The following is a 20,380-nucleotide window of genomic DNA, read 5'->3' on the forward strand; positions in this document are numbered from 1 at the left end:
TGGATACCGCCGACAGACTGGCTCTGACTCCCGCTGACACGTCACTCTCCGTTGTGCGTTATAACTCTCTCCCCCCACATCTGCATGACAGCACGCATGTGTGCTGGCCTGGGTCAAAGAACCCAGACACGCAGACACCCAGTTAAGGCTGTTCTTAAACAGCCTTAATTGACTATATGTGTGTATATATATGTATATATGGTATGTTTTCTTTGAGAGATGAAAGGTGGAAATCTTCTCTACAATCTATATTAATCTATATCTATATTAACCTATATATATCTATATTAATCTATACAATCTAGAATCAGTTTTCTGATTGCTGAAATCTGATTTCTGATTACTATACTGGATTATTCGGGAGGCCATGGAAGGTGATCGACTTCATCCTGGTGCTCATGAAACTGTTGTTCTGTTCTGTTTAGCAGTGTGTGTAGTGGCTTTACTGTCTGGGAATCTGGGAGCACCTTGAGGAAATGATGTTTGTACCATACAGTGCACCTGGTCACCTAAAATGGCTTTGTATTGGCTTGGCTGTAATTCTACCTCTCAGACTAATAATCAGACCCAATGATTCCCATGAGATGGCTGCCCATACCATAACAGATCTATCACCATGTTTAACAGTTGGAACAGGCACTTCCACTGCTCAGAAGTCCAGGTTTTATACTTATTACAACTGGTTATGCATTGACCTTGGTTATAAGCAGTTTACAAATGGCAACCATGCTATAAATCTCAGCTGAGGCTCATGGTGTCGAGTTTTTGTTTAGACTTTACCACAGAAGTGTATATTCAATTCTGTGGTAATTTTTGGGGCCGGTGTTTTGTGGTTTTTAACTATCCTGTTAAGCGTCTGTCTATCCCTGTCCCTTAAAGTGTTGATTTTAAATCTTTTACAGAAGAAGCATATTAGTATTGCCATTAACATGAAACACATGTGTAGACTCCTTTTTAACTGTGATACAGCTACTTCAAAATACATTATTCCTTTGGTGTTTCCATTACCATCATTTTGTCTACTTCCTGTGTGTTTTTTATATATATATATATATATACATATGTATTTTTATTTTTTTATTATATATATATATATATATATATATATATATATATATAGACAGAGAAAGATGGGTAAATAAGTGTAAGATAAATATATAAGGTAATATATTAAGTTAACAATTAAAGGCCACTGGTTCACGTATTCATGCAGCAGACATCCAACTTATCCTTCAAGAAAATGAAATTGAGCCCACAGCTCCTGGTTATTCAATAGATCGATAGTCATTCTCACACACAAGTTCCTCAAGAGACACAAATTGTCCTTTGTTAACACTTCAGTGGGTGGGAAAAACAAGCTTGATGATGCCTATGTTAGACACAGATTAGCAGAAATTGCAGGGGAAGGAAATCAAATGCGATAAGAACAGGTGTTTTACCTGGTGAAGCGGGGAGAAGACAGACGACTAAAATGACAGCCTATCTTTTCATGGTTTTCAGGAATAGAGCCTTAACAGGGACAGTCGCTCCCATCAGAAACAACTGTGGTTGCTGCCTTGGCAAGACTTCAGAAAACAAACAATTTCTTCTGAAGGAGACAATACGGCCTTGCAGATATTTGACCCTCAGAATGCACACATTTAAAATTTTAGACTTCTAAGTCCAACTTCCAACTTCATTTTTAAGTGTACTAATATTTGTATTTTTTAACACTGTGTAAGTGTGATGGGATGCCTGTAGTGGCCATGTGGCGATTTCCAAAACAGTCAGATGAAGATGCACAATGCCAAAAAATAGTGATTTTAATTGCACCCACAAACAGGTGCAGGTGCAGGTGCAGGTGAGGACTTTTTTACAGTTCAGGATGAAGACACAAACAAAACAAAGACAAAGACAGAAAAGGAAACAATGAACAAATGTACATAAGGACTCGGTTACTGCTAATTAGTGCTGCGTGCAACTAGACTCAAACCCTTCTGCTCTCCCGTCCAACCAACCACCAAATGACAGTAAATGCCTGGTTTTATACCTGGTGGCTGCCTGGGAGAAACCACCCATGACTGACTTCATTTTACCAACGTGAAAACTAATTTTACCATTTCAAACGAAATACAGTCCATTAGTATTTCATTTTCTCTTACAACAAACCTCCTACCTTTTGTAAGCACAATTAAAAATAAAGACAGACCTTCCCACTCTTCATATTCACTAATTATACAGCAAAAAATAGCAGTTCCATGGCAGTAGAAATACACATTAACAGGGTATTGTTTGTTGCTCTTGGAATCATGGAAGAGACACAAACACACAAACACATGGTAAGGTGGCCTTAGCTAGGTAGCAATAACCTTACATATTACCGTTAAACTAGCAGAAGTTAAAACATAAACACATATGTTCCACACATATATGGATAGGTTGGAATCAGCCTCGCTCCCCCATCCGATTAGTTGGCCACTCTAATAGTGACAGTTTCACTGCTAATACTTTTTCTTTCAACTTTGTCTTCCCGGTATGACTGCCCCCACTTCAGCATGCCCCACTCTTTCCCATTTGTGGCTGTGTATAACTGTTTTCTACTAAACTATGGAAAAAGGTAATCTAATGGTTTAACACACTCGTTATCTCTGCCAGCTAGCTTGTACCTTGTCTGGCTAACCACTGAAACCTGGTCATGCAGCACTTCTAACATTGTTGACATCTTATGGTTCTTTGCTTGTGTCATGATCTACCTTGCTTTTAAGTCGCTTTGGAAAAAATTCATCTGCCATATGAATAAATGTAAATGTAAAAGGTAAATGTATAATAAAACCATTAATAGTCTTTTCACTGTGTTCATTTCATGGAATCATTTCATTGTCATTTATAGTACATTCTGGAATTGACAGGTAGCTTAGTAGACAGTACTTTCTGTCAGGTTAGAACACTTTGTTACACATTAATATAAGATGGAAAATGAACAGTGTAGTTACACATACATAGTCTCATAATACTTAAATACTGGGGGGAAACAACTGTGCCATCCAAGATGTTATGAGGTTAGTGGGGCATGCCCCAGAAACAACGACAATGATCCAAGGTCTTTTATTTATTTCTTTGCCAAAAGCTCATTTAAAACTAAAGAATTTACATACAACCTTATACAACCTTATGTGGCTTTGTAACAGAAGACCAAACTTTATGACCAAACTTCAATTCCTCCTTTTTATTCTTCTCTAGCTATTTTTTCTCCTGCGTGATTATTTCTAATGATTCGGTGCCCCAATTTACACTCCTCATGACCTTTTTCTGCCCATGTTCAGTAAATAGCCATATTTGCTCATTGTAGCCAACTGAAGTCACTTTCTGGCCCTGGCAGAGGAAGATATGACAATCTTGTCGGTGTAATGAAATCCAGGTAGCTAGATTTATCAGTAACTAAGCTCTGAACCAAAATATTAATGATACTGCTACTACAGCAATACAACCTTAATGAGACTAGGTAGGCAGGTACATAGTTTGGTTTCTGTTTGTTTTGAAAAATTAATGAAATTGTCGTCCCACACCAGGACTAAGAACTAAGAACTACCAAGTACTACCTAGTACAGAAGTACTTAGTACTTAGCTCATTTGGAAACAGGGGTTTTAACACATACTGTTCTTTTATTTCAAGCTCATGCCCTCTGATGGAAATTCTGATGGCTGGAACACATTCTAAGCAGCATCTTTCTCCCATTTTACAATGGAAAGAATTCTGCCTTAATGTAAGCCCAGTACTCACTGAAGAAAACTACAAAGATGAGGTCTGACGTGGATAAGATCAGTCTCCAACTGTGAGAGGAGTTTGTGTTGTGTCATCAGTCATATCCTTTTAACAGGATGTTACTGTTCTCATGAATAAACGTAACATGGCTACATGGCTTTATTCATCTATTCAACACCAGAGCCAGTTCTCCAAATCTGAATGTGGTGACAGCAACTTGAGTTTGCGGCCTAGCTAACAAGCCTCAAAACTGACTGAGTTTACTAACCAGCTGGCTACCAAATACTGTTTGAAGCAGATTACTCTTGCTTGCTTAAAAGCATCTATATTTTAGTTCATCCTCAGTTAGTTAGCTAGCTATATCATCATTTAACTGTTTGCTAGATGCACGGAGATAAGCTGTAATTTACCCTGCTGTCTCTTTAAGGGGTTCAGTGATTTCAGTCTTAACTGAAATTGCAATTCAGTAAGATGACTTCCTGTTGGCTTAACAGACAATGTTATTTTTCTCTTGAGCACATATCACAGAACTACTTCATACGCATAATCAACAACAGAGACAGTCCAATCTAAATACATTCTAAACATAAAGATAGTAAGATAAAAACAATACAGGACCATGTGGAAACAATGAACAAGTTTGCTTTGGAATTGTTCTTGTCCAGTTTGTGTGATGTAGGCTCACATATAATATTTTGTGTAACCTGGCTTCATTTTAGCATTTATGGTAGGTCTTTTTTTCAAGTGTTAGAACTGACTCATAGACAGTAAATACTGAGGACATATGCATACGCTTTCACATGCTGAAAGGAGTTTTGTGAAGTAATTATAGTTTTGCTCATATATTGGACAAGAAACAGGCATATTGTGAAAATATCCCTACAATGCAAAGGCATGTTGTACAGTCATACAATATGTTGCACCAAATGTTCATCTAGACATGTGGTTTATTTATGAAATTGCTTGATATTTAGTGAACGCACCTACATCCTGGGATTAGGCTACCTCATGTAGCCCTAAATGTGAGTACATGTTTATGATCACCTACACAATTGATGTAAGCTTTTTGGCACCTTCTACAGTTTGCTTTACGAAAGGGTTATACTACTGTGCAACACCTCTAAAATTGATGAAGAAACAACAGTGCCAAAATACCACCATAGCAAACAACTTCATGTTTGATTTTCTTGCCTGCTTTTCCTAACGCCACACAGATGTGGCAAGTGCCCTCGTTAATGACATTTGCAGATAAATATGCATAACTCTCTAGTATAATTTTCAAGAATGCCATCCCACATTGGGGTTGCAGTGATTACTAATCAATAAAGCATTTATGCAAATATTAGCATATTCATGAATCAATTTCAGAGGGATTACCATATGCATGAACTTGTTCTAAGTAGTCCCAAAAAGAGGAAACTCAGAATTCAGTGTCAGTATTAATTAACAGAGTAAGTGACTTGGCATAAAACATTAACCTCTATGCACTACATTCACAGAAAATATTATATGACGTATTTAATATAGTTTATGGGATCTTCTGTCAAAGTAAAGAAAAACAAAAATTCAATCAATACATAAAGCATTGATTAACTCAATCCATTGTGTCCAGTTACTATGTACTATGATTCTTCCTGTAAACATCAGAAAACACCTAAACAATAAGCAGTATTACAAACATATTTCAGGTAATGCAATGATGCATACCAAGTTCATGAATACACATCCTTGACATTCTTTACACCATCTAATACAACGCATTTGCTGTTTCACAGCTGAACCTGTTGAAAATCAGGTGTAACTCTGTAGACAATGGCTACTGAGGCAAAGTGGTGAATACAGAAAGAGCTTAAAGTGCTTTTACCGCAGTAATCATACAGCACATCTAGCTTTTAAAATTCCTTACTGATATCTGACAGGAATTACACAAAGGTAATTATGAATTCCAGAACCGTTATTACAGATACAATAGGTTTACAAAGTAAGAGCCCAGGTAAAGCTCCTTTATTCAGGAATGCATCAGCAGTCTACTAGGCAAACTACAGAATTACTTTAATCACAAGATCATAGCCATAAACCCAAATTGAATCCCATTGTTATTGCAATACCTAAGCGGCTTTAAAACTCCACATCTAAAATACCCAATTTCGCAAATGGTGGACAAAAGAGGTAAGAAGCGGAGCAATGTCACACAAGAAGAGTGAAAAAGAGCGTTTTACCTGCTGTGTCTCCGAATGGCTTTGGTGGTTTGGCAGTCTCCCCAGTGATGATGCCGGACTGTGTTGTGCTCTGTCTCCTGGGGTACATGGTGGTCACCACCGCATAGTTCGTCTGGGGGTACCTCTTTGTTGTGGTGGCGATGGTGGTGGTGACGGTGGTGGTCAGGGCTTTGGTGGACACAGTGGAGTTGGGCACTACCTTGCCATCGTCCTCACCCCCGTCCTCTCCCCCCGTCGGCCCCCAGTCTATAAATCCAGGCACCGTCGTTGTCCTGCTGTCCTGGGACCTCTCGTAGCTGTCCCACTTCAGCTGCCTCCTTGGCCTTATCAAAAAGGTCACTGTGTCTGAGTTTCCTCCTCCTCCCGGAGACGCCAGAGAGTCCAGCACCTCGCTGGAAGAGTGTTTCGACTGGCATTCCTTACAAGGAGAGCCTCTGTGTGTGGGCCTCTGTGTAATGTGCTTTTGACTTGCCAACGTGGGTGCCTTCCCCCCTTTGTCGCCCGGCTGCAACGCAGGGCGTAGGGCCCTCTGCCACCAGGGGCCCAGGGCCCGCCAGTGGGGTCTGCTGGAAGGGTCCCACAGGGGCGCGGGGCCGGCCCTATGTCGAGGCACGGGTTTGGAGAGGAGCTTGAGCACTGGGCCTTGAGTCAGGGGGCTACAGAAGGAGAAATCCATGGTGAGGTGTATCATGGCTAGAAGAATCCACGCGTGGCGTCCCGGCAAGCTCCCGGATCTTAAAGCAGACATCGAACTGCAAGAAGAAGAAACATGTTTCTTTTCAGTCATTAGCATTTGCACGTTCAGGGTCACAACTGCCATCATGTCTAATTAAAATCAGAACAAACTGACAACTGTTGACTCTTGTACTGTATATTACAACAAGTGAACCACTGGAATGGAGTTTTAATGAGTTCAGTGGCTGGGCCTGCATTATATTCAGAGATAAATATTGGGGTCAATATTACAGCAGTCACAAGCCATGTAAAGCAATGGCTTTTGCCCGTGCATTAGAAAAATCAGGCCTTTGATTTGTGTCTAAAATTCCGATTTCCATCCACAACACCAGACTGATTTTCTCAAAACCTTTTGTACTCCTCAGTGTTACTGCCTATGGGTCCGAAATGAGGTAAATTAAACCCCAGTAGAAAAGAAAAATGTTCCACTGCACATTTCAAGATACGAAGGTCAGAGACCTCCGCATAGGGAATGCCCTGCATTATTACAGATTATTGCTTTTGATTCTTCTGCTTTCCCATGTCAAGAACATCAAGGCTGTGTCCCTGATTATGCTGGTTTATTTCCCCCGAGCTTTATTTAAACCCAAGAGGCCAAGGTGAAAGCCTATATAAGCTTGCAATAATGTAGGGCACAACATCCCCACAGTCTAAAGAGACTCGGATATCTTTCCTTCCGAAGGGCATAAGTGCATATTTGTGTAGAAAAGATGTGGCAATATTAAAGCTGCACTGTGTTAATGGCTTCCATTTTGCACTGTACTCACATAACAAAGGGGAGAGAGGTTTAAGAACACAGACCTGGTTTGGTTGTATCAAGTAAACATCAAGTTATGTCAGAATATTGCTGTTTTAGAAAATTACTTTGATTACGTCCTCTCAAAGAAGCTATTTGTTACCAGGGATCAGTGAATCTAATAGGGTACTCAACCTCAAACCTCTATTCGCTATCAAGTATTGAACAAAGAAAATAGGGAAATTGATTCGCAAAGTGTGACCCTCCACTGAACAAGACCATCGATTGGCCTCGGGATTATGCTTCAGGGAACAACTTCATCAAGGGGTATCTGTAATCTCTATTGTCCTAGGACAATTCAAGCTCAACCCAAGGGCTAATTTAGGGGCATTACAGAACAATGCAAACATCAGGGTTTATAGCCTCATGGCTGTGAGGCAAATGATGCACAATGTATCCGCAGACAAAGATCAGACTCTTTGGGCGGTCTATCGTGGCATGCATGGGCTACAGGTAGCCGATGAGAACTGATTTGCAATCCCATAATAACTGCAGCTCTCTCCAACTGCCACCTGATTGCTCCACTTACGGAACAAAAACGTATCTGATCTCGGTTTCTCCCAAAGGCAACATTAAGTTGCACAATGTTAACCGTTCACGGTAAATTACTTCAGGGGAAAGGCTCCTAATGGATGAGCCGCCGAAGAATACACTCCAAGGAATCCTCCAAAAAAAAAAAAAAAAATAGAAAAAGAATTATGAATTCTGATATCTCCGGAGCTGCTGCTGTGTGACTCGTTTCTCTAAGCCATAAATTCCAAATGTTTCTTGATAATCAGATTTGCGGCTACCCTCCAATCCAGCTCAAATTTTTCTGTAAAGTGTACGCCTCCAACCATTGCTGTGGGAATGCAAGGGGTCATTTACTCTCTTGCCGTCCTGCAAATTGAATTGCATAGTCTGAGTTCCTATCTCTTCCAAGGTCCTTCTAGAAGGTATTGTTTGTTATGTACTTGTATTTTTATTCCGATCCTTCGGAATTCTTGCAAGGTTAGCCGGTTTGACAGAAATGCCATGTAGTGGGTAATGTCGAATTTGTAGGCAGCAAAGAAGCATGGTGGAATAATATTATGAATTTTAACAAGGTCTTGTTCCTTTATTTCTGCCAAAGTCATGCCTTTCAGTTATCGCAGTTCTAAACTTCGATTGATGCAATGATCTGATCATCACACATCTCTTCAGCAGCAACACGCATGTTATTCAACATCAAAATTGTCACATGCTGGGCTGACTGAGTCCAGTGTGTGATTGTTATCCTTTTGATTGGTTAAAATATTTGCAATTTTCCCACATGAATTTGCTGTAACAGTGCTATCCAGATCCAAAGCGATCAACAACACTTGTCTATACTGTGTAGCCTTTTGTAGTGTTTTGTTTTATTTTTTCCTCGTGAGGAAATTTTAGAACAGTACTGATAGTTGGCACGGTGGCATGGCCTTAACAGGCTTAACATTACTTTATCACACTTATAATAAAAAAGGAATTCTTTCTTCAGTCACTTTTTTTTTCTTTTGCGAACCACACACACTGCTTCTAAAGTGAATTTTCGAGCCAACACCCTTTAATTTTCTTCAGCTGTCACAAGCTGCCTTGATAATCTCATTTTCTTTTCCTTGACTGTCTCAAAGACGTTAATTTTAGTAAAAACAGATCCAACATGACGATATATAACAAAAAGTATGGGTCGAAGGTCACAATGCAATTGACCTTTCAATGACCCTGTATAATATTTATGAAGTTCACATGTTATTAGTCCGCCTGTTATCTGATTCAATGAATAATAATAACCATCACCCACAGGCACAGAGTGCTTAGCTTGGTCATGAGAATCTTCCTGCATTTTCACAAAGAGGGCATCTTAAGAAGAGATCCCCACATTCCCACTTGGAAAAAAAAGCTGGAAACGCAGATTGTCAGGCCACAAATCGCTTCCCTTGATAAAACATAATAGGATAAAGCATGGAGAGAAACACAATTACTCAGGAAGAGACCCCACATTTATATGTGCATTGTTCCAAGGAATGACAGAGGATAAGTTGATTGTACACAACATGCATTATTCAGCAGCTCCTCAGACATCCCGGGGACAATCTGGGCCTCGATCTCATTGCAGCTCCATTTTCCAGCTGAACTCTCACAGGGAATGAAATTACTTTTCCAAACTACGTAGCGACCCATTAATTAACATGCCTGCTCGTTGGAGGAAATCAGTCTGAAGGTCAAGAGAAGACTTCCTCGGATTTGGCGATTTCAGCGATGAGCGTACCGAAATGGGGGGGGTGGGGTGCAAATCAACCAATGCTGTTAGGCGACTTAAAATGTGATCATGATATGGTCTTGTAATTTAAAGAAATGATTCCAATTAATGAAAAATGTAGACATATTTTTACATAGCACTTCACTAACAGGGTATCTGAAATTAACCCTACATTTACAATAATGATGCAAATGAAGCATCTAAATATCTTTAATAAAAGATATTATCTAATTGCTCTAATGCCAGTTCTGAAATGGCTAAACCAAATTTTGGAAGTTTTTCTCCTCCTCTGGTGCAGTATTTCCACACAAAATGTAATCAAGGCTCATACTTTTCATAACAGGTAAGTTCAGCCATTGCCTCTAAATCATTATTATGAAGTGCACTCAAAGATTTTGTTATTGAGCCCTACTGTAAAAATCAAACATAGATGCATCATTTGGGAAAAGCTGTTTTAAAGATAGAAATCCTGGCTGAAAAAATTAGATATCATCAAGGTTTGAGGAAATATCAAAATATTCTTTAGTGTGAAATCAAAGTTCTCTTGGAGTGGATTCAACAGTCTGAGGTGCAAAGCCCCTCTTGAGCAACCCTGTGTCAATCTTGTGTCTTACATTTAATTTTTAAAGAAATAATTTCATAAAATGTACATTTTTAAACCAACACAGCCTTGTACTTTGCTTGGGCTCTTGGGATTACCATACTAAAGTGTGATCTGGGGTGAATCTATGAAGGCCGTGCCCAGTGAAGATGTGTAGCGACCTCATTGGCAATTATTTTTCCCCTTTATCACATCATGTGTGACCCTCAATGTCCCTCTATGTGTCAAAATAAAGTTTTTCCAACTTAATTGTTTCAATTCTATTCTTCTGTGATTATAACTTACATAGTAGAAAGACATGATTAAGATAGTTGGTTATTGGAGCTGTTATGTTATTACATTGTAATTGTAATTGTATACCTTTTATGAGCCAGACCTGAATTAGCTAGTTAGCTCCAAAATATGTGCATGTCAACAATAGTTTTGTTAATTATAGTTGGTCACCCCATCCTGGCCACCGTATGTGAAGAGTTCTGGATCCATCCCTGAGTGTGAGACAATTTGACAGCCCATATTTTGAGATATGACCTTTCAAATTCGGTCCAAATGTTAAGACCAACAGGTGAGCTCATGTTTTCAAAGAGTAATGTCGACCTTTACTTCTCTCAGTCTTTAGTTTTTTAAGTCAGCAGGCAAGGGGAAGAGAAGTTTTCAGGACCTCTTGTACCAAATATGTCATTCTTTGGAAACAAGCTTGGAAGCGCTAAACTTTCAAGGGCTTATCACTGCGTGCTGAATTTTTCACCCCATCTCACTCACACTTATGAAATCAAACTGTGCCAGCAGAAATGAACTAAAGTAGGTTTAGGAGGGGGAAAAAACAGGGAGCTGTGATTAACTGCAAATAAAAATTACTTTTATTTTCCAATCCTCACTCTCCTTTTTATATAATTTCCATGCACTGTCTCTGTTGTGAGTGGGGGCAGTGCACACCGTGTTCTGTGGTCTCCTTCCAGATGTCATGTACCTATTGATCACAGTAGCAATGTCTGCCAAGAGTAGTGATATACAATGCATAGGGTGCAGTTAGAGATCATGTTTATTTTGGATGTGCTGCCTACAGGACAGGTAGTGCCTTTAAGTTTGGCGGTCAGAGTTATGAATCAGATACGCACTGGCAGCAACACTGCTGTTTGACTTCTACTGGCTTTTTCTTTGTCTTCCTCCGTAGCTCACTTTAACGCTCAGCACCAGATAAGTTCTACATTCAACGGTCATGCATCTACTAGAGAGATACATTACCCTATTGAAACAATTACACACACATTATATATATTTATATATATGTATATATATATATGTATGTTTATGTATATATACATGTATATATATATATATATATATATATATATATATATATATATATATATATATATATATAAATATCTTTCACTGAGGTGAGGTATGGCACACTGAAACACACTGGAGCGTGTAGAAAATAATAATAACGGTGACAGGGAACATCACACAGCTCAGTGTTAATATTCGCAGTTCTGTGAACTTCATGCGAAGAAACATTTCACGTTCATCTTGGTTTTCCAAACACTGAAACCTCTGTTTAAAACAGGACTGCAATGTTAAGACTGCATGGTAGAAAGAGGGAAAAATCCTTAAGCTGCACAAAGCCAAGTGGGGACCTGACCTTTTTTTCCATTTCTCTTTCAGTTTTTTTACTCAATAGTCCTTCTTGCATGGGTGACTCCAGCTAGGAAAGGATGAAATCTTGGGGTCAATGTTATTCATAAATGCTCCATTATACCTCATTCCTTTACTCTCCCTTGAGAATGGGGTCACTGCTTACTAAATACATACTATTCCCTGGAAGAAATTTCTATATGAACTGCACATCATACTAGAAAATGAACTGCATTTTCATTTTATTTATCAGATGGACTAAGCAACATTCATATGTAGCCTGAGTAGGTCCTTCAAACTATTTGACGGTGCATACTAAGTAAATTCATTGCTAACATTGACCAATAAAATATGTACAATCTCCTGAATCACTTTTCCAAAATATCTACAATTTCTACAAATGCTAAATTACTTTGAACATGTGAAATAAGCGGTAATTACGGTTTATCTTTGACATGTTTGTGTGGTCATAGTATTAATACTGAACAAAGTATTGGAATCACATTTCACATATACTGGAAAATATTCCATTGAATTAATCTTAATTAGAAAAGTCAGTCATGATCTCAAACTAGCTTTTAGAAGTAATATGGTAAAACTTAGTGTCAATGAAAAAAACCTGATGGTTAGTCAGTTTGTGTAAGCGTTTCACCACTTCCTGTATATGAAAGAAGGGCAACCGTGATAAAAGGGAAAATATAGAATAGATAAAATACATTGCAAAAATCCAGTGCTCACATTGTGCAGTTAATCCCTATGCCATAAAAAGGATCTATTTGCAGACTGAGCAAAAATTCTTATGATAAGCCTGAAGAGAGGCTTGAGTCAGTTCCTGGGTTTAAAATAGTTCTGTTTGATTTCCAAACCATTCCGTTGCCCCGATTCTCTTTCCTTATATAAGAAAAACCCTCAGATAACCATAACTAACAATGCGTGAGACAGGTCGTTAAACGTTCATTTCTAAATGGAGGCTTGCGCTTTAGGAAAGAAGGAAAGAAACGAACTTCATATTGAATCAGTGCAATATAAACGGATGTTTTGTGTGCAGTGATCTATAACACGGTATCCCCTGCATCACACCGCGGGAGAGTTCAACGCTGGTCATGTTATCTGACAGGATGACTAAGACACTTGCGACAAAAACCAGTGACATTTAATTTATCCCGCTGCATCTGTGACAGCACAGGGATTTTCTGGTCTCTAGAAGTATGGCTTTCAGAAAAAACAGCACATCTGCAGATGAAAAAAAAATACTGTATAACTGAAGAATTTCACCTGAGGAATTTCTTGTTAACTGATGGCAAATGGTTTAAATAGAGTTAAACATCGTCATCATGCAGACTTGCAAGAACGCTCTGGTTAGTGGCTGTCAGCCAGGTTATTCCGGATGACAGGTGTAATGACCTGCTGGAATGGGGCGGGCTGGCAAGGCGGCATGCAAATGCCATAGATCCCATTTGCGTATAATGAGGCCTGTCACAATGGCACAACCTTTTAAACAGAGGCAAAAGTCAGTGAACCCGCGCACTGGGTCCCGCTTTGAAGCCATGTGCCTTCTACCCACTCGGACGGTCGGCACTGCGTTACACTGGGAGCCCTCAGATATACCAGCGAGGGGCAGCGCTTTGATGGGGTAATCTCATGGCGCCAACCATGCAGCTTTTCTCGTCTCCAAGAAAATAATCTGGAATATTTATTCAAACATTTCCAGCTGCAGAGGCATATCAAAAGCACATTTTCAGTGCATGCATCTTCAAAGAGGAGACAAGGAGCCGGGGTAAATATGCAGTGCTACGGCACCGTAATGAAAAGGCTGTAAGAGATGCCGTATATCCAAAGCAATTTAACCATTCATCAGTTTTCCCCCGTCCTCGGGAGGCATGCATGTATTTCTAACCTCTTCCATGAATATGAAATACAATAAATAAATAAACATTTCAACCTCTTCCTATACACTCAAGGCCGCCAAAACAATTAGAGTGAACACTTCAATTTCAGCCGCAAGGTTAGGATAGATGAAACAGTGTTTCTTGTTGAAATTCCTTACATACAGTTTGACTTACTCCCTGTTTTCTAGGTTGGGGCAGGCTGGTGTGGATTTTAAAATCAAAGCTTTGTGTTCCTACAGAAAATCTTATCAAGAACTGATCAACTTTTCTGGCATTTGTAATTACTGCCATTGAACGACAAAGGGTGCAAGAGCTTAAAGCAATGTATTAAGATCTACCACAAATATGACATGGAGTTTTAATCCACACTGCAATATATACCAATGGCATGAACATTCTTGATGGGACCTTATCTGTTACAGAGCAGGAACCTCCTTTGACCAGCTGAACTTGCTAGATGGTGGATGAGAAGAACACAAGAGCTGAATAACAATACATAGGAGTAAGATATCTAGCCCTTAATGGTGAGTGCTTTACTGATTTCCTCTATAACACCTGCCCGGTTTACTCAGACTATCCCAACTGTTCTTTTATTTTAATGCATCCCTTTTTTACACACAGGAAATTTAGTAAAAAATGTGACCATTAATGTTCACTACTTTGCTGTAACAGATGCATGAACAAACTGTAATAAATACAGTATTGTATGCACAAAGAGAAACCTGGGAATAGCAGGGGACCTTTTTCACAGAATGGAGCACTTAAAATTGCCTTGGTTTCCAACAAAGATCAAAATCAAATAATTATTGTCATATTCTCCTGAAAGGAGCCAGCAGTAGTCAATTCCAAACAGTTCTCTGATATTTGGCTGAGAATCAGTGGGTCTCATTGATTACAACTCCGATACAGTACCAGGCAAATTGCATTTGAAGTGCAGAAACGCTCCTTACTATAGTGAAGCTTGTAACATAAAGTGCATCTTGGAGTGAAATCAATATTAATTGATTTTTGAAATATCAACTCATTCAGGGACAGAAGTACTCTAAAACTAAACTTGCACTGCAGCCCTCGCGGGTGACACAGGCAGTTAAAAGGGACCTATTCACCTCAGTTTCTCTGATGGAGAACAGCTGAAGTTCAGAATCAAAGGTCCCCTTGTTGTGTCACATCAGTGCATTACCCAGAGCCCTTTCTTACCCAAGAAAACACCATGACACATTGCCATGATATAGACACAGGATGCGTCCACAGTCCACCGCAGCGGATTCCTCCTCTTCTGATATTTGCACTGATGACTCCATGTGAGATTTCATGCTTTTGCATTTCTTAGGCTGGACCTATCACGTGTTGTATGTGGCATCAGTGCTACCTTCAGATTTCTCTTAGTTTAACTGGGAGATCCATATTATTGCATTGCAAGTTCTAACCTGGAACAACAAATGGGTCAACTGCTATGATCCTGTGAGACTGTACTGTGAGATCCTGCTGCTGACCTACCCCCAGTACAGCACATCCCCCTCTCCTGCATTTACAAATACTTAAAATGCGGCAAAGGAGGGCAGGGCCAACAAACAGGGCGTGAAGGAGTATACCAAGGTTAAAATAGCCTGTGAAAAGACCCGAACTGGTACTGTGCCTGTTATGCCTCTTAAACAAATCCTGCTGTCTGGACCAGCAAGCAAAATCAATCCAGGAGATGTTTGTGTACACTGTGGAAGAAAATGTTTGTGAAATTAAAACACTCCACACTACAGTGGTTCATTTTGTGGGAGTGCTTCAGCATGCCTGGCTTAAAGTGGACCATGCAAAATGGCCCCAGAAAGGAAGGGACAGATCAAGGGGTGTGGGCCAAAATGAAGATCCACAGTATCATTATTATGAGCAACTTGTGCTGCCTGAAAATTGGCCCCATCTGGTACCCAGCAGGCCTCCAGCTCAAAACAGCAGCTATAATGTCTTTCTGCTGTGCTAAATGCTTGGGGAGCTGCAGAATGCCAGGGGCTGAAAAGTTTAGTCCCATCTTCCGCCGATATGACACAATTGCGTCTCTCTCATGACTGTGCTCCAACTTGCATAATGATAAATACAGAGAATGTATAATCTGAGTGTAGCAGTTGCGATGACAGCCTTTTGATCTATGCTTTGAACTTGGAGGCCAAAGGTTCCCTGCGATTGACCAGTGAAGGCAATTTTACATCATCTTGTATGAGCTGTATCTGTAAAAGTGGATTGCAGAGCAGTTTTGACACCTCCTCAGTCTCTGACTTAAAATCTTAAAAAATACTGCCATCAAAGCACTGCACCCCCCCCAACTGCACACAAACATGCGCGCGCGCACACACACACACACACACACCCACAGGCAGTGACTTCACTGCCCTGTTGAACCACATTTTTGAGACATTACTCTGTAATTGGCAGCTGTCCCCTGGCCCGTGGCATCAAAGCAGGTACAAGGTCACTGCTGCAAACTCTCCGTACTCCCACGCCTGCAGGTCGTACACAGCTGCAGGAAACGATGACCGCCCCTCACCGGCATCATCGTTTCTTTAAAAAAAGATTTTTTTTTTCCCAAACCCTTGCTATGATGAGGAAATGTAAGCATCCAAATAAAACACTCATTTAAGAACGACAGTGAACACGCAGAAAAGGCAACATTGCTTTAGGATGGTGAATTTTACAACAAAGTATGCTATCAATTACAATGACGTAACATGCATTCTGCTTATCCATTTTATCTGCTAAGCAGAATGGCAAATGTATAATCAGGGCACTGACTAAATTTACATAATGGAGTACCAAAGCAGGTTGGCTATCTGTCTATTCAGCAGCCTGATTCCCTACCATCAGCATCATAAAGGCAGAATTATGGCTCATCTATGGTAGCACAGTACGTGACATTTTCCCGTAACTGAATGTCATTTTACATGTCTCATTGAGAAAAGTTTTTTTTGTGGAGCGGGATGCTACAAATTCACTGTATGTGCCGTAAACAGGCTACAGCAGTACGATAAGCCGTCTGTGCAGGACCGCTCTTTAACAGCTCATTAAAGATATGTGGCGCTGCGCTCAGCTGCCACGTGGCACGGAGCTTTCACGGCTTAGCGTTTAACGTCATTACATCGTCGTCAACGATCCGCCCGTCCCCCCTCACGCTGTCAGGCCCACGAGAAGCCTTCGTGATTTTTTCCGAGAGGCCCTATTTTTAGCGAATCCGGCACCGGGCAGGTCCGGCGTCCCGGCGCAGCGCTCTCGCAACGGTCTGCTTAACGTGGGCCCTTAATTATACATCGTTTTCCACTGTGACTCGCAGCGCTGAAAGTTCGCCAAAACAAGGCTTTGGCAGATGGGGGGGGACCGTCCGCAGTGGGAGTCTCTGATCGCCAGCCCCCCTTCGCCCGCCATCATCTCCTTCATCTAATCAGCCTCCCTGCTGCTCTCACCTCCCTGTCCCTTCCATCAATAGGAATTTTATCAGCATGGCCCCTAATAACCCTTCCTTTAACGCTCATCATTTCCATTCCCTCCCAGCTATTTCATGGGGCTTAGCTGAAGGTGATTCAGCTCCCTCTGAAGGTAGGAACATGTTGGCAGCTGTTATCAAACCGCGGACATTTTCTCATATTTCCGGGGCCTTTCTTGTCACTTAGTCACCGGGGACTGTTTTTTTTTTTCTTTCCCCCCACAATCCCTTTTGTTGAAAGCTTCTGCTCGTTTCTCCTCAGATGCCTCAATGGGGGATGAGCCTTGTAATGTCCTCGATGAACGGCATTGTTCTCTGTCGGCCCTACACTTGGCCTTCTCATCAAAAGCTTTGCAGATATCCCATTGTCAAACGTCGGGGGTTTAGAGGGTAATTAGTGGACATTACACTCAGGCATTCATGAGACTGCCCATGGTACAGAAAAAAGACCCCCACGTTCTTCAGCGTTTGAATGGTTGCCTTCATCAAGAACCTCCCCTCCTACCAAAAGGCAGGTGACACAGACATACTGATGCTCTCCCATTTCTAACCAGCCTACTGAAAAGACACCAGCAACTTAACCGTGTATAGTGTGTGGAACAGCCAAGGGGCAGGGCAGACCACTGCATCAGATCCAGCAAACCGATGTTCAAGCATTATAAAACACTCCAAAGCCTCTGGATATCTTTTGTAAAACACAACTCCAGTACATGCACAGACAGGTAGGAGTCTCAAATCTAATCTAACTGCACTGAGTCTACTTGGCTGTAGAGATGTTAAAATAAAATTTAAGAGACTTTCACAGAAAGTCCCACTGTAGTCCTTTTGTACCCACAGCACTCTCTGCTCTGTTGCAATGAATATAGTTTAGAGAGATACACTGTGCAAAACCAATCCTCTTGTCACTTTATTTCACTGATGCTGAGCAGCTTCATAAAATTCTTATTATCAACACTGTGTAATGTGTAGGTCTCCTTCAGGCTGGCAGTATGGAACTGAGTAAAACTCCTACACCTATGCTTGCCCAACATTAGAGGGATGGGATAAAATCTGACCAAAGCTGTGCTGATATTTTCTCTGCTTATCACTGTGATGGCAGGGCAACAGTAAGTTGGAGGAGAGGGTTATCTTTGCATTGAAGGAATCCACATTTTTGATCACAAAGTGAGTGGAAACGTGTTGAAATGCCTCAAAAAAACATAATAACAATCAAACATTTTGCTCTAACTCAGATGGGAAAGTTAATGCAAAGAATGAACACTGAAAGCAATAGTGTTCATTTCTTGCATCAACATTCCCATCGGAGTTAGGGCGGGAAGTTTCACTATTGTTATTTGTCCTCTCACCACGTGATTAACAAAAACAAAGAAAAACCGGATGACACAGGAGATGCAGTTCACTCCGAACAAAAGCTTGCGTCAGGTGAATTAGGCCTAAGAGAGACCCGTGGAATTTCAGGACGATTTTCATGGCTCCTGCATACCCGTGGGGGCCGCGTGTACTCGAATCACATGAGTCACAGCACATCAAAACACACGGAAGCCCCGCGCTGAATAGCGGTGAAGAGGAAAGAAAGAAACCCGGTGTAAAGGAAATGTGGGAGCTCTTACAATGCGTCTCCATTCATCCCCCCCTCTCTCAGGACTCTACACCGCCCTAAGCGACCGTCCACGGAGCGGCGAAGATGCGCGGGGTTATGGATGGGGGGGGAGGTACAGCGTCCCTAGGTGGCTTTTGACGAGGCGCTGTGGCACTCCTGTCACCTCCAGGAAGGCTCTGATCAAATGGGTGGCCCTGGGGTGAGGCGTGAGAGCCTGATCCCTTTCATCTGTGCAACGGCACAGGTATCACTATGGTGATACGCTTGGGGGCAGCCAAGCCAGACACCGATGGCTGCGCCGTCCAAAACAGCACCCCCCCCCCCAGCCAATTAGCATAGGTTTGATGACAAACCGAGCCAGGCCTTTGAAGCCCGGCTTTGGTTATGTGCAAGTTTTTCACCCCAATTTGAGTTCAGAGTCAAATCTGTGAGAGGAGTCAAATCGTTGAACTTGTCAAGGTGGCAAATGAAATGCTGCTTTGGCCTCTATTCCTCTAATTTAACTTGGTCTTTGGTGGCACTGTGGTAAACCTCAGCAGTTTCATTTCTGCTCTGTTCCAGGGCAATCCGACAGCACTGCTAACCTTGCATAACTGTGCGTTCACAGTGTCCTACAGCAGGCCTTCTTTGTCCAGAGGGCAGGCCAGTTCCAGGCGATCTTTTTTTATACGTTACAGGGGGGCAGGAAGAGTTAATAAAAGCGTATAGGTTTGAAGAGACTCCTCCTTTCCTTGTTGCTGGGTATGGGAATACAGAGCATGTGAACAGTGTCACTTCGCCCTTCTCGGTTCTATTAATGAGTCCATGCCCCTTTAAGGACGGCTGACCCAGAATAATCAGTGTTTTGAAGATGAGGTCAGCTAGGATGCACTTTAAAGCTGGGATAGCCTGAAGCAGCCCAGCTCCAAATGTCTCAACCAAACGCCTGTGCCACAGAAGAGGGAAAGGGGGTGTCAAGGGGGGGGGCAATGGGTCGGGGGGGGGCGGGGGGGATGATGATGTAAGATTTCAAAAGCGCAACCTTTGTCCCCTCGTTTTTTGCACATTAAACACATCAACCGAAAGGGGAACATTAAATGCGCCTAATATAACGCTCCTTCCGCTCCCTCCACATCAAAACAGAGGACAATCCACCTCTGATTTCTCTCCTTTATAAAGATATTCAAAGTGGACTGACAATGCCTTGTATCCTTCTGAAGGAAAACAATGAATGTGCTCAAACTCCTTTCATCATCAAGAGGGTGGGAAATAATAAAAAAAAGGATTCCAAATAGCTTCCAATGTTTAGCTATGAGATTGAGATCAAACACATTGGCCAACAACTGAAACTGACGCAGTCTGGACCCACACTGCAACGTATGCAACGGTCTAATCCTATTAACTCTATAGATCCAGAGCAAATTAGAGATTAGTCAAACAGAGATATATCAGCCTGAAACTCAT

General features: G+C 41.3%; 1 protein-coding gene across 2 annotated transcripts in view; it reads right to left on the bottom strand.

Annotated features, from left to right (window-relative positions):
- Positions 1-20,380, bottom strand: part of ajap1 (adherens junctions associated protein 1) — a 50,824-nt gene that overhangs the window by 19,518 nt on the left and 10,926 nt on the right. The window contains exon 2 of one of the 2 annotated variants that reach the window (XM_036533792.1): positions 5,962-6,713. In XM_036533792.1, coding sequence (XP_036389685.1) covers positions 5,962-6,713 — 752 coding nt within the window. Of the gene's footprint in view, positions 1-5,961; positions 6,749-20,380 lie in introns of those variants that run through there. The other variant, XM_036533791.1, reaches the window with a different exon arrangement.

The sequence above is a fragment of the Megalops cyprinoides genome, chromosome 7 (assembly GCF_013368585.1).
Source record: "Megalops cyprinoides isolate fMegCyp1 chromosome 7, fMegCyp1.pri, whole genome shotgun sequence".
In the NCBI taxonomy this organism is placed as follows: Eukaryota; Metazoa; Chordata; class Actinopteri; order Elopiformes; family Megalopidae; genus Megalops; species Megalops cyprinoides.